This window comes from Pecten maximus, chromosome 4, assembly GCF_902652985.1.
Source record: "Pecten maximus chromosome 4, xPecMax1.1, whole genome shotgun sequence".
Classification (NCBI taxonomy): Eukaryota; Metazoa; Mollusca; class Bivalvia; order Pectinida; family Pectinidae; genus Pecten; species Pecten maximus.
In genome coordinates this window covers 21,009,048-21,022,947 of record NC_047018.1, presented here as the reverse complement: position 1 = coordinate 21,022,947, position 13,900 = coordinate 21,009,048, and the positions used below count along the sequence as shown (strand labels likewise).

The following is a 13,900-nucleotide window of genomic DNA, read 5'->3' as shown; positions in this document are numbered from 1 at the left end:
AAAAGTAGTGAAAAAAAGCCCTGTACGCAAGTAGTTTGCATACCGGTAATGCCAATTGGCGGTTTTCCTATTGAATTAACCTATATATAAATGATTCTAGGATACAACACTTATTTTTAAATAATTTACTTGACATGCATGTGTAAGTACATGTAGTTATAACATACTCTCTACTTCCAGGAAGAAAAACATCAACTATTGATCCGAGCTCAGATTGAAAGACAGCGAAGAGAGGTCAGTAATGTTAATCAGAATATCACTACAGTAAAACATGTTTATAACAAACAGGTGAGTATTTGTTATATACGTACCTGGTGCTCTGTAATAATTAATAGTGTATGGAGTTACTGAACTGTTTTCATCAATAAGAAAATTACGTACTCATCTTGTTGTGTTCATTTCGGAAATGGCTTCTCCGTCACCATCTTATAAGAGAAATGCATTGACACTTGAGACAAAATATCAAAATATTTGTTAATTTGACAACGGATTTGGGGATAAAAAGGACATTGCGACAAACTTTGATATTCCAGCCACACCACTGACTTACAGTAGCACCATTTTGCAATGCAATTTTTAAAACCGAAAAGTCATCCCGAGCAGAAAAGTCATCAAAGTGCTACCCATGAAAATGTTGAAAAGGCTGTTTTAAACGATGTTTCAGAAAATAAAACAAAAGTAAACAGACATTTGTGATTTCTTTAAACAATCCAATGTAAAGACCGAAGAGTATGGCTGTTTATCTTGATAAATATGTACTATCAAATATCATCCAAAAATAAGTCTGTCATTAGTTATTTTGTATTGATTTTTATATTTTATATAAATGAGGCTGGTCTGACCCCTGGGGCCAGAAGGGCGGGGGGGCCAAAAAGGGAACTTAGGTGAATATTGCTATAAAATCCTACTCCTCCTTTACCCTTGGGCGGATTACAACTAAATTTGGTGTGAAACATCATTGGGGGAGGGCGGTCATATTTTATATAAATGAAGTTGGTGTGACCCCTGGGGCCTGAGGGGTGGGGCCCCAAAAGGGGAACTTTGATGAAATTTTGCTATAAAATCCTACTCCTCCTTAACCCTTTGGTGGATTTCAACCAGATATTGTGTGAAACATCATTTGGGGAGGGTGATCATATTTTATATAAATGAGGCTGATGTGACCCCTAGGGCCTGAGGGGCGGGGCCCCAAATGGGGAACTTTGATGAAATTTTGCTTTAAAATCCTACTCCTCCTTAACCCTTTAGTGGATTTCAACCAGATATGTTGTGAAACATCATTTGGGGAGGGCGGTCATATATTTTATATAAATGAGGCTAGTGTGACCCCTGGGGCCTGAGGGGCGGGGCCCCAAATGGGGAACTTTGATGAAATTTTGCTATAAAATCCTACTCCTCCTTAACCCTTTAGTGGATTTCAACCAGATATGTTGTGAAACATCATTTGGGGAGGGCGGTCATATTTTATATAAATGAGGCTAGTGTGACCCCTGGGGCCAGAGGTGCGGGGCCCCAAAAGGGCAACTTTGATGAAATTTTGCTTTAAAATACTACTCCTCCAAAACCCAAAAGTAGATTATTACAAAATTTGGTGTGGAACATCGTTAGAGGAGGACAATCATATTTTATATAGATGAGGCCCCTCTGACCCCTGGGGCCAGAGGGGCCGGGCCCCAAATAGGGAACTTTGGTGGATATTTGCTATAAAATCCTACTCCTCCTTTACCCTTTGGTGGATTACAACTAAATTTGGTGTGAAACATTATTGGGGGAGGGTGGTCATATTTTATATAAATGAGGCTGGTGTGAGCCCTGGGGCCAGAGTGACGGGCCCAAAAAAGGGAACTTTGATGAAATTTTGCTATAAAATCCTACTCGTCCTTAACCCTTTGGTGGATTTCAACCAGATATTGTGTGAAACATCATTGGGGGAGGGTGGTCATATTTTATATAAATGAGGCTGGTGTGGCCCCTGGGGCCAGAGGGGCGGGCCCCAAAAGGGGAACTTTGATGAAATTTTGCTTTAAAATACTACTCCTCCTAACCCCCATAGTGAATTATTACCAAATTTGGTGTGAAACATCATTGGAGGAGGACAATCATATTTTATATAAATGAGGCTGGTTTGACCCCTAGGGCCAGAGGGGCGGGGCCCCAAAAGGTGAACTTTGGTGAATTTTTGCTATAAATCCTACTTCTCTCTAACCCTTGGGTGGATTAATACGAAATATGGTGTAAAACATCCTTTGGGAAGGGTGGTCATATTTCATATAAACGAGGCTAGTGTGACCCCTGGGGCCTGAGGGGCAGGGCCCCAAAAGGGTGGTGAATATTTGCTGTTAAATCCTAATCCTCCCTAACCTTTTGGTGGATTACAACCTAATTTGATGTGAAACATAAGGTGACGGCAATCATATTTTTTAATGAGACAGGTTTGACCCTTGGGGAAAAAAAGATGGGGCAAAAGGAGCGCTTAGGTTAAACATTTCTTAAAAATGCAATTCCTCCTTAATGCCTTAATTGATTACAACCATATTTAGTATGAAACATCATTGGGGAAAGGCAATCCTAATTGATATAAATGAGTCTTTTCTGACCCATTGGGACAGAGGGGCATGCCCCAAAAATGGGAACTTGGCTAAAATTTTGCTTTATGATGCTGCTCTTCCTGGACAAGCTAAATGGATAAAAACCAAATTTGATCCAAAACATAACTGGCTGCGATAAATAATTTATGGTACATTTAATAATGCTGGATTGAGGGGTGTGTCCCTGCTGTAAGTGTAAGTGTTTGTCAGATGACCGTTAAGGCCCATGGGCCTCTTGTTCCTGTAACAGATTATGCATGACTTTTTCCAAATATCGTTATACACGTAAAGCCAACTATGCATATAATGAACTAATTTCTTTGTTCCAGAGATTTGTTATAAACATGTTTTACTGTAGGCCTATATGTTGAATGTTTTATGACGAAAAATTCAAATTTTGCTGCACCTAATGATGTTGCATGTGTTATATAATTCATGAAAGTAAAAGTGCATGTCCGAATTATTGCACTAGTACTATATGACTTCAATTTCAGGGGGTGAGATTGCAGCATGAGAGTGCAACAAAAATACAGGCCTATTTCCGCAGTTATGCTGTCAGAAAACAACAGGTATGACCTTAGACTTATCAAAAAGTCAGCCAATTTAATAATGACCTACAGATTTTTTTCTCAGAGTCCTTTTTGAATATTTTTATTTCCAAAGTACAGAATCAGATTTAGTTGTTTGTTTTAGTACTTTTTGCTTATATGGAAGTGTGTGATTAAAAAAAACAGCTAATTGAAGAGTTGTCCTAAGTAATTATATTATACACAGATTTCCCCCCAAACATTACAGGTTTTTGATGGGAATCAGCAAGATAAATATATGAAAAGAGAGCTCACACATGGCTTTATTCTGAAAATGTCATCACCATTTATAAAAGGATAACATCATCACTTGATGCATGCTTACTATATCAGAATTATTAGAAATTTATCAATCATAGTGCTCTTCATATATATATATATGCAAGTGGCAATGATAGGACATATTTTGTACAAAAAAAAATGTTAAACGAAAGTAGGTGATGAGGAAGAAATATAATTCAATTCTGTCTAATACAGCATTGATGTACCTCATTAATTAAACTGACTTTGTAATGTCCTAATTTGATATAAGTGAAGATTTAGTGTAGACTCTATTTGTATTGCTGCAGAGACATTTAACTTATGTGATCATAGAAAATGCAATGTTGATATACTCTTAAAATACAAAACTTTTTCTTTCTTTAAAACTTACAAAGACAATTGTAAGATTAACTAAGTCAGTAATGTATTTTATATGAACAGAATATGTAAGATTAACTAAGTCAGTAATGTATTTTATATGAACAAAATGTATTCCTTCTTGAGTAAGGAAGAAAAATATGATTATTCTGAAAACTGTACAACTCTGTGTTATAGATGGTTGCTGTGCGGAGTGATTTTGACCAGAGAGTCCAGTCTGTACAAGGACCAGAATCACTGGATATGAAAATGCTTTGCTTTCTTCAGCAGAAGCTTTGTTTTTTCTATACAGAAAAACTTGATCCCCAGAGACTGGTAGAGTTACATTGATTATGAATTTAAAACTTCAACCTCTAGAAAAGGATAAAGTTTAAATAAAAAGATCAATATAATTGCTTTAATATTTCCAAATTTCTTCGTAAAAATGGAATAAAAAAATTATTTTGAAAAGAAATGTATGTAACCATTTTGGTTTTGATGGCAATTTTCATTAACATCTGTATAGGCATCTCCAAAATCAAAGGGTTTCTGTTCTCGATATATATTACAAACCCGTACCCCATTTTGAAAATGTCATGGTGAAATTGACAGCTATATCAGCACTACCTCGTAAATAAGTCATGTCTTCTAGAATCATTTACACCTGTGGTCACTTTGATTTCAATAGTAGAGTAGCATGACAGTATAAAGACTGGTATGGCACATTTGTTCCTTTATGATGGTAAGACATTAGGTTAGTAATGGACCTTTCATTTTGTGTGGAACCTATGAAATTACTAAAAAATAAGTCATCAGTTTTGCCATGACACTCTCCAAAGATGCAGAGAAAACCAGGATGTTTTCCAGGTCAGAACCCTTAGATTTTGAAATTTTGAAAATACAGTTCAGGCTCCAAATATTTTACTCAAGTCAGAAATATTTTTACTTTTTACCTGCCTACCTATATTTCAACCACATAACAACAAAAACATTTTTAGCTTGGCCTTAGCCCTTAGCAATATAGCTGAATAGGCTATAAAAGAGCAACCTAACCACATTGTGTGACATTAACTTGATTATGTTTTAACACTTTCAGATATGGGTATGTCAGAATGTGATAAAGAAAAAGGAGGATTATTTGGCCTACCTGTGTACTAGTATCCCAGGTGGTCTGTACCACTTACAAAGGCTGCTGCTGCTGTGTCTAAGGTCGGTCTACCACTAGGCTACTTACAGTGATACCTCTTTTTGTAGTGTATTTTGTATATATATCGTGTATTGTTTTTTTTTGTATTTAATAGACTTTGAACATTTAATTTGTATATTTGTTATGTATTTGATAAAATTTGGATAATTGTTGTGTTTTTTATAGAATCTGTATAGTTTTTTTTTTAATTTATAGACACTTAGTGGATGTCATTAAAACCGCTGCTCCTATAGCAATCCCTATGAGAATGCTGGAGATGTTCACATCCTCCGACCTCTACAGGTCACACAGCTTTACACAGAATCCAAATGGACCAGTTCATCACACATGGCTCTACTTAATCAACCATGGTATGTTTGTATCTGAAATGTGTAACCCTAATAACCATCCCATCCCTCCCTGTAGGAATCCTGCTACTAGAAGGAGTACAATTTTGCACCGAATGTGAAAACATAATTATATGAATATATAAAATTATGAAGGTAAACAGATGGGAAGTAAAATTTTGTACTTAATGTGAAAATGTATATATGAATATATTAAAATTAACAAATATTCTCCCACTATTCAAACAAACAAAAGAGTACCAATAGCCAAATATGAAATTTGTAATAGTCCTGTTGATGATGTAGGTTACTTTGACTATCTGAGAGTGATTCTTGAGGCCAAAGTACCGTCAGACCTTGAGAGGACAGCTGTAGCCCCTACACCACTTGCTGATAGTATTCTTGGACTCATCATGGGACCAGTCAGTTTTGCCATACAGCACAAAAATCAGCCATTCAGGTAATATTCAAAATCATCACATAAGTTTCTGTGAATTGTTATTAGATACCTGTAATATTTGTCACTGATGATAAGGGCTATAACACAGATCTGTAAAGTGCCCTTTGACTCCAGTTGTATCATGGACTGAATGCAGAATGTTTGATACAGGGCTTTCAGTTGACCCTGGACAATAAGCAATTTCAGAAGTCAAATTATGCAGGGTAAAACATACCTTGTATGTCAATTAAACTTGTACTCACAAACACAGGTGTCAAAACAAATTCTGACGAGTCAAAGGTGTGCTCTCTAGCATTGCAAGCACACAAACTATTCGCTGTTTTAAGAATGTTCTGAACCGTTTTCAAATCTTATAATATTATGATATAATTTTCTAATATAAATGACCGTAAATGTGTGCGTATAGTGCATGCTTGTGTATAGTGCGCAGGGTTGTTTTTGAGGTTCATTTTCAGAAAAGACACTAGTCGCCATTTTGTATGTACAGAAACAATTCTGCTGTCAATATCAAAGAAAGATAAAAAAAATTAAACATGTCGATAGGATAAATTTTACAGTGCAGATGATGAATAAGAGCAGTTTTCACAGTCGGGTCGTGATTTATAGGGGCTAGTTGGTCAGTGACTGCCGCACGAAATAAAGGCATTATTGCTATCTTTGCCAGATTGCGCATGCATGCTGTTACAGCTTACGTAATTAAACAAGTTGAACATTATCAGATTCTGGTAAAGCTCTGGATTTATAAGGCGATTTATTTAGAATTATGAATTAACTAAGTACTGATATATCATTTCAAGTTTGGTTTGATGTTAATTGAGCCATTATACATCTTGTTGCACCTGAATACGTCAACTTGCTCAAGTAAGATCGTATGTGTGTGGGGAACATATGTAGTATGATATGTATGTATAAAGATAAATTCATTTAATTGCTGGTAAAAAAATGTAGGCTACAATTTCAAGGAATTAAATATCAAAGTTAATATTTATTTCTTTGATTATTTGTTCACTATTTACTTAGTACATGTACATGTATATGCTTTATAGATTTAAGTATTAAGTCATAATCCTGCTGTTGAAGGAAACATCTAAGTGTTACAAATTTCAAATCACATTAATCTGACTGAAAAAGGCTAGCTTGTTATTGTATATAGTGCACAGCAGATTTTTAGCCCACCATCATCAGATGGTGGGCTATTCAAATCGCCCTGCGTCCGTGGTCCGTCGTCCGTCCGTCCCTCCGTCCGTCCGTCCGGCCGTCCCTCCCTCCGTCCGTCCGTAAACAATTCTTGTTATCGCTAATCCTCAGAAAGTACTGAAGGGATCTTTCTCAAATTTCATATGTGGGTTCCCCTTGGTGCCTAGTTATGCATATTGCATTTTGAGACCAATCGGAAAACAACATGGCCGACAGGCAGCCATCTTGGATTTTGACAATTGAAGTTTGTTATCGCTATTTCTGAGAAAGTACTGAAGGGATCTTTCTCAAATTTCATATGTAGGCTCCCCTTGGTGCCTAGTTATGCATATTGCATTTTGAGACCAATCGGAAAACAACATGGCCGACAGGGAGCCATCTTGGATTTTGATAATTGAAGTTTGTTATCGCTATTTCTGAGAAAGTGCTGAAGGGATCTTTCTCAAATTTCATATGTAGGCTCCCCTTGGTGCCTAGTTATGCATATTGCATTTTGAGACCAATTTGAAAACTACATGACCGACAGGCAGCCATCTTGGATTTTGATAATTGAAGTTTGTTATCGCTATTTCTGAGAAAGTACTGAAGGGATCTTTCTCAAATTTCATATGTAGGTTCCCCTTGGTGCCTAGTTATGCATATTGCATTTTGAGACCAATCGGAAAACAACATGGCCGACAGGCAGCCATCTTGGATTTTGACAATTAAAGTTTGTTATCGCTATTTCTGAGAAGGTACTGAAGGGATCTTTCTCAAATTTCATATGTATGTTTCCCTTGGTGCCTAGTTATGCATATTGCATTTTGAGACCTACCGGAAAACAACATGGCCGACAGGCAGCCATCTTGGATTTTGACAATTGAAGTTTGTTATCGCTATTTCTGAGAAAGTACTGAAGGAATCTTTCTCAAATTTCATATTTAGATTCCCCTTGGTGCCTAGTTATGCATATTGCATTTTGAGACCAATCGGAAAACAACATGGCCGACAGGCAGCCATCTTGGATTTTGACAATTGAAGTTTGTTATCGCTATTTCTGAGAAGGTACTGAAGGGATCTTTCTCAAATTTCATATGTAGGATTCCCTTGGTGCCTAGTTATGCATATTGCATTTTGAGACCTATCGGAAAACAACATGGCCGACAGGCAGCCATCTTGGATTTTGACAATTGAAGTTTGTTATCGCTATTTCTGAGAAAGTACTGAAGGGATCTTTCTCAAATTTCATATGTAGGCTCCCCTTGGTGCCTATTTATGCATATTGCATTTTGAGACCAATCGGAAAACAACATGGCCGACAGGCAGTCATCTTGGATTTTGATAATTGAAGTTTGTTATCGCTATTTCTGAGAAAGCACTGAAGGGATCTTTCTCAAATTTCATATGTAGGTTCCCCTTGGTCCCTAGTTATGCATATTGCATTTTGAGACCAATTTGAAAACTACATGACCGACAGGCAGCCATCTTGGATTTTGACAATTGAAGTTTGTTATCGCTATTTCTGAGAAAGTACTGAAGGGATCTTTCTCAAATTTCATATGTAGATTCCCCTTGGTGCCTAGTTATGCATATTGCATTTTGAGACCTATCAGAAAACAGGCAGCCATCTTGGATTTTGACAATTGAAGTTTGTTATCGCTATTTCTGAGAAAGTACTGAAAGGAACTTTCTCAAATTTCATATATAGGTTCCCCTTGGTGCCTAGTTATGTATATTACATTTTGAGACCTATCAGAAAACAACATGGCCGACAGGCAGCCATCTTAGATTTTGACAATTGAAGTTTGTTATCGCTATTTCTCAGAAAGTACTGAAGGGATCTTTCTCAAATTTCATATGTAGGTTCCCCTTGGTCTGTAGTTCTGCATATTGCATCTTGGGACCAATAGGAAAACAACATGGCCGACAGGCAGCCATCTTGGATTTTGACAATTGAAGTTTGTTATCGCTATTTTACAGAAGGTACTGAAGGGATCTTTCTCAAATTTCATATGTAGGTTCCCCTTGGTCCCTGGTGTTGCATTTTGGGACCAATCCGAAAACAACAGACAGCCGTTATCGCTAAATCTTAAATTTTATATATAGGTTCCCCTTGTTTGAAAAGTACTAGAGGGCTGTTTCTGAATTTACACAGATTAGTAAGACTTAGAGGAAGGGAAAAGTAGAGAAAAGATCAATCTGACATGGAACCTATAAAGATCATTCAATGGTGGGCGCCAAGATCCCTCTGGGATCTCTTGTTTCACTTATCAATTTTTGAAAAATGTGTGCACTATACGCTAATATTTACTGTACCAATACTTGAAACTAGGTAATAGAATTATATCACATAATTTTATGAGTATGGGCTATCAATATCTGCCTGTGCAGACTATTTGTTGATGTTTTTGATTAAATTGGTGATTTGTTTTAAAAAGTATGTATAAAATTAAAATTCAAGGTACAGTCAAACCTCGATGATTCGAACTTCGTTGATTCGAATTTCTCGCTGTATCGAACTTTTTGCTTGGTCCCGAATTTTCTCACTATATAACACTACTAACGAAACTATGTATGATTCGAATTTTTATAAATCGAAGTTTTCGATGTATCGAACTTTTTTCATGACCCGTTAGCTATGATATTATAGGTAATTGACATTTCATGATTCGAACAAAAAATTTACCTGTACTGACCACTGGACAGGTGTTTGTCGTGACCCCTGCGGCAAGATTTCACACCTCTCCCCCAAATGCCCTGACTGACAATAGCGATAACGATAGCGTGTGTTGTCACTCCCGGTCATGAGGTTTATTAATAATCAGACCAAATTGATAGATAAAAAGTGTATTTAGAAGCCATGACATTTAATCACTCCGGTAAAACATTTCGGAAGTCGTCTCTGATAATCTCCGCCGCCATTGAAATCAGCGGTCGGTGAGTAAATTTTACGGAACTGTAAAACAACCGGACCAATTTTAAACACAAACAATTAGCGATGGCTTCACTCATATTCAAAGTGTCACGTTTCAAACTTATACATAAATATCCAAGTAAATCGATTATTTGTCATTCAATCATGCATTCTCCAACCGATCGGCATTCCGTATTTTATATGCACATAACGTAAACGCACGTGTCTTTAGCAGAAAAGCCTAACGACTTACGTAAGTGTGCATTGTACTTCTTTTGTTTTATCTGTTAAACACGATATAAGTGTTTTGTAACCGATACATATTTTGTTTAGTTAATAAAATGCTTAGGTATAATTAATGAAAAGAATTTTTATTTTGTTGTGTTTGAGCAGAGACCTATATAGTATATAGGTCTCTGGTTTGAGGTATAAATTAACTAAACTTTTCGATGTGAGCCTGACAGGCGACGATCAACACGAAGACACTGAGGACATGTAACGTTAACAGATATGGTCATTATCAAGAAAACATCGATCTATTGTCAACCATGAATAATTCGAAGTCCCGCTGTATCGAAGTTTTTCTGTTAGTCCCTTGAACTTCGAAACATCGAAGTTTGACTGTATATAAAATATTGTGAAAAGAATTTTAGAATTCAAAGTAAATTTAACATTCAAAAATCATTTGCATTGTTTACAGAATATGTTTTTAGTTATATTCTTTGTAATCATGTGCACACCTAGCATAACCTGATTTATTCATCAAAACATATGATAGTAAAGTTTTCCATATACCTTTGGTGTTACATTCATATTAGTTTCAATGTATAAGCCATGGGTTATCTGTCAGTGTGTCAATCTGTTAATAGGTTTTACAAAGAGTCGTATTTGCCTTGTGTAGGCATATATATGGTGCAGCAGGCAATTTACAGGAAATGACAGCAGTAAGAGTGACTGATGAAATATCTTTATTAATGTATATCTAGTTTTTGTGTAGAAGTGTTGTTTTTTTTGTTTTGTAGTCATTCAGTTTTGAAGGCTGTATGTCAGTCGTTGCTATGCCCAGCCTACAGTGAACAGATTGAACACTTTCTCCTCCCTGCCATGGCCTATGGAAGGTTTCCATTTCCATTTGTTGATCTCATCCAAGCTCTAATATCTGACACAGCTATCAACAGTAAACAGGGGTCACAGGGTTAATGGAAGGTCACAAAGGTCAAGTACATCTATAGAGATGACACCCTGGCTGCTTGGTGCACTTGTGACCTTAGCTGATAAATATATAGGTGAGATAACTTTTTATTGTGATAATCAAAATAAGGTCTAGAAGTTTTATTAATGCGTAGTTTAATTTCAAAATTTCAAAGTAAATAACTAAAAAAGTAGCTTATAGTGTAGAAAAAAAGAACAATGTTTCCATTTGGGAATAATCCTTAAAATCAGAAAACTGTCATTGAAAATGGACATGTGTTCTATCTACTATGGGACTGTGTAACATGCTGATGTATATTGTACCCAGAACCAGTGGTGCTATTTCTAAACTATTACAATATGGTGTTACCAAAAGATGAGAAAGTCAATTGTATGCTTTAATAACAAACTTTAAACTTCTGATAACTTAGATCTTTAGGAAGTGAATCAGATATGTCATCAGACAAAAACATAAACAAATATTGATATGGATAGAATATCCTGATTTGAGGATTAATGTCAGAATGAACATTGTTCCAAATCACATATTATTCTCAATCTACAGAAGTTCTGAACACCAAACAGACAGTAGATTTCCTATCTGTGCTGAAGAAGTTATTGTCCAGCTTACCAACTCAGGAGGTCCATGATGACGATGATTCAGACGATGAAATGGATGTCGACCAGTTGGTATGGTACCAGATAATTAATAGATGTTTTGCATTTAACCATAGAGATATATTGTTGGAATTGAGCATCCAAAGCTGTTATACTCAATGATTTTAGACAAGGCCAGTGGGGGAAAGTCTCTTTAAAACAATCAGAAAGTGACAATAGAGCATAAAGAAATAGATAGACCTATTGAAGCACGTGTATTGCATTCATTTCATATAATTTAGTTTATTAGTCCCCTACTGATGGAAATGGGGGAACTATAGCTTTCCTCTTCGTCCATCCTGTACGTATGTACATACCTACGTACATATGTATCACAAGAGAAAACTCGGGCTAGGTCTAGGTTGCTGTAACTTTTTTAGAAAATCATTGTGGGTGCTTGAGCGGCTTCATGCCTTGAGGGATTTTGATCAAACTTGACTCAAAGGAGCATTATATCCTGGACAAGTTCAAGTTTAGGGTTTGCAGGTCAAGTTCAAGATCCCCATTATTATTTTTAGAAAATCCATTGTAGCATTCTGGCATTTTGATCAAACTTCACAAAAATACAAGGGGTCAAAATATCTTTGGACTAGTTCAATTTTCATGGTTTTTGGGTCAAGATCATGGTCACTGTTATCATTTTTTTTTTTGAGGGGGGGGGGGGGGGGGGGGGGAGCTAGGGGACTTATAGTAATATCTAATACCAAGTATGCTTATTTTTAGCCCACCATCATCAGATAGTGGGCTATTCAAATCGCCCTGCGTCCGTCGTCCGTCGTCCGTCCCTCCGTCCGTCCGGCCGTCCGTCCCTCCGTCCGTAAACAATTCTTGTTATCGCTATTTCTGAGAAAGTACTGATGGGATCTTTCTCAAATTTCATATGTAGGTTTCCCTTGGTGCCTAGTTGTGCATATTGCATTTTGGGACCGATCGGAAAACAACATGGCCGACAGGCAGCCATCTTGGATTTTGACAATTGAAGTTTGTTATCTCTATTTCTGAGAAAGTATTGAAGAGATCTTTCTCAAATTTCATATGTAGGTTCCCCTTGGTGCCTAGTTATGCATATTGCATTTTGGGACCGATCAGAAAACAACATGGCCGACAGGCAGCCATCTTGGATTTTGACAATTGGAGTTTGTTATCGCTATTTCTGAGGAAGTACTGAAGGGATCTTTCTCAAATTTCATATGTAGGTTCCCTTTGGTGCCTAGTTATGCATATTGCATTTTGGGACCAATCGGAAAACAACATGGCTGACAGGCAGCCATCTTGGATTTTGACAATTTGAGTTTGTTATCGCTATTTCTGAGGAAGTACTGAAGGGATCTTTCTCAAATTTCATATAAAGGTTCCCTTTGGTGCCTAGTTATGCATATTGCATTTTGGGACCAATCGGAAAACAAAATGGCCGACAGGCAGCCATCTTGGATTTTGACAATTGAAGTTTGTTATCACTATTTCTGTGAAAGTACTGAAGGGATCTTTCTCAAATTTCATATGTAGGTTCCCTTTGGTGCCTAGTTATGCATATTGCATTTTGGGACCAATCGGAAAACAACATGGCTGACAGGCAGCCATCTTGGATTTTGACAATTTGAGTTTGTTATCGCTATTTCTCAGAAAGTAATGAAGGGATCTTTCTGAAATTACATATGCAGGTTCCCCTCAGTGCCTAGCTATGCATATTGCATTTTGAGACTAATCAGAAAACAACATGGCTGACAGGCAGCTATCTTGGATTTTGACAATTGAAGTTTGTTATCGCTATTTCTGTGAAAGTACTGAAGGGATCTTTTTCAAATTTCATATGTAGGTTCCCCTCAGTGCCTAGTTTTGCATACTGGGACCAATACAAAAACAACATGGCCGACAGACAGCCATTATAGCTAAATCTTAAATTCTATATATAGGTTCCCCTTGTTTGAATAGTACTAGAGGGCTGTTTCTGAATTTACACAGATAAGTAAGACTTAAAGGAAGGGAAAAGTGGGGAAAAGATCAATCTGACATGGAACCTATAAAGATCATTCAATGGTGGGCGCCAAGATCCCTCTGGGATTTCTTGTTGATAAATGACATGACATATAAGAGGAGGTTATCTAATTAGTTCAAAAAACAAAATAATTAAACTGAGGTCTTTCACCTTATAGAATTAATAACTGTAGTAACTTTT

The 13,900-nt window shown here is 36.7% G+C and overlaps 1 protein-coding gene across 1 annotated transcript in view; it reads left to right on the top strand.

The window, feature by feature from the left end:
- LOC117326433 (ubiquitin-protein ligase E3C-like) overlaps positions 1 to 13,900 on the top strand; it is a 32,944-nt gene that overhangs the window by 1,128 nt on the left and 17,916 nt on the right. Inside the window, exons 2-10 of the mRNA XM_033883182.1 lie at positions 181 to 234; positions 3,083 to 3,157; positions 3,992 to 4,129; positions 4,890 to 5,002; positions 5,196 to 5,350; positions 5,633 to 5,786; positions 10,899 to 11,075; positions 11,223 to 11,242; positions 11,633 to 11,757. Coding sequence (XP_033739073.1) covers positions 181 to 234; positions 3,083 to 3,157; positions 3,992 to 4,129; positions 4,890 to 5,002; positions 5,196 to 5,350; positions 5,633 to 5,786; positions 10,899 to 11,075; positions 11,223 to 11,242; positions 11,633 to 11,757 — 1,011 coding nt within the window. The remainder of the gene's footprint in view (positions 1 to 180; positions 235 to 3,082; positions 3,158 to 3,991; positions 4,130 to 4,889; positions 5,003 to 5,195; positions 5,351 to 5,632; positions 5,787 to 10,898; positions 11,076 to 11,222; positions 11,243 to 11,632; positions 11,758 to 13,900) is intronic.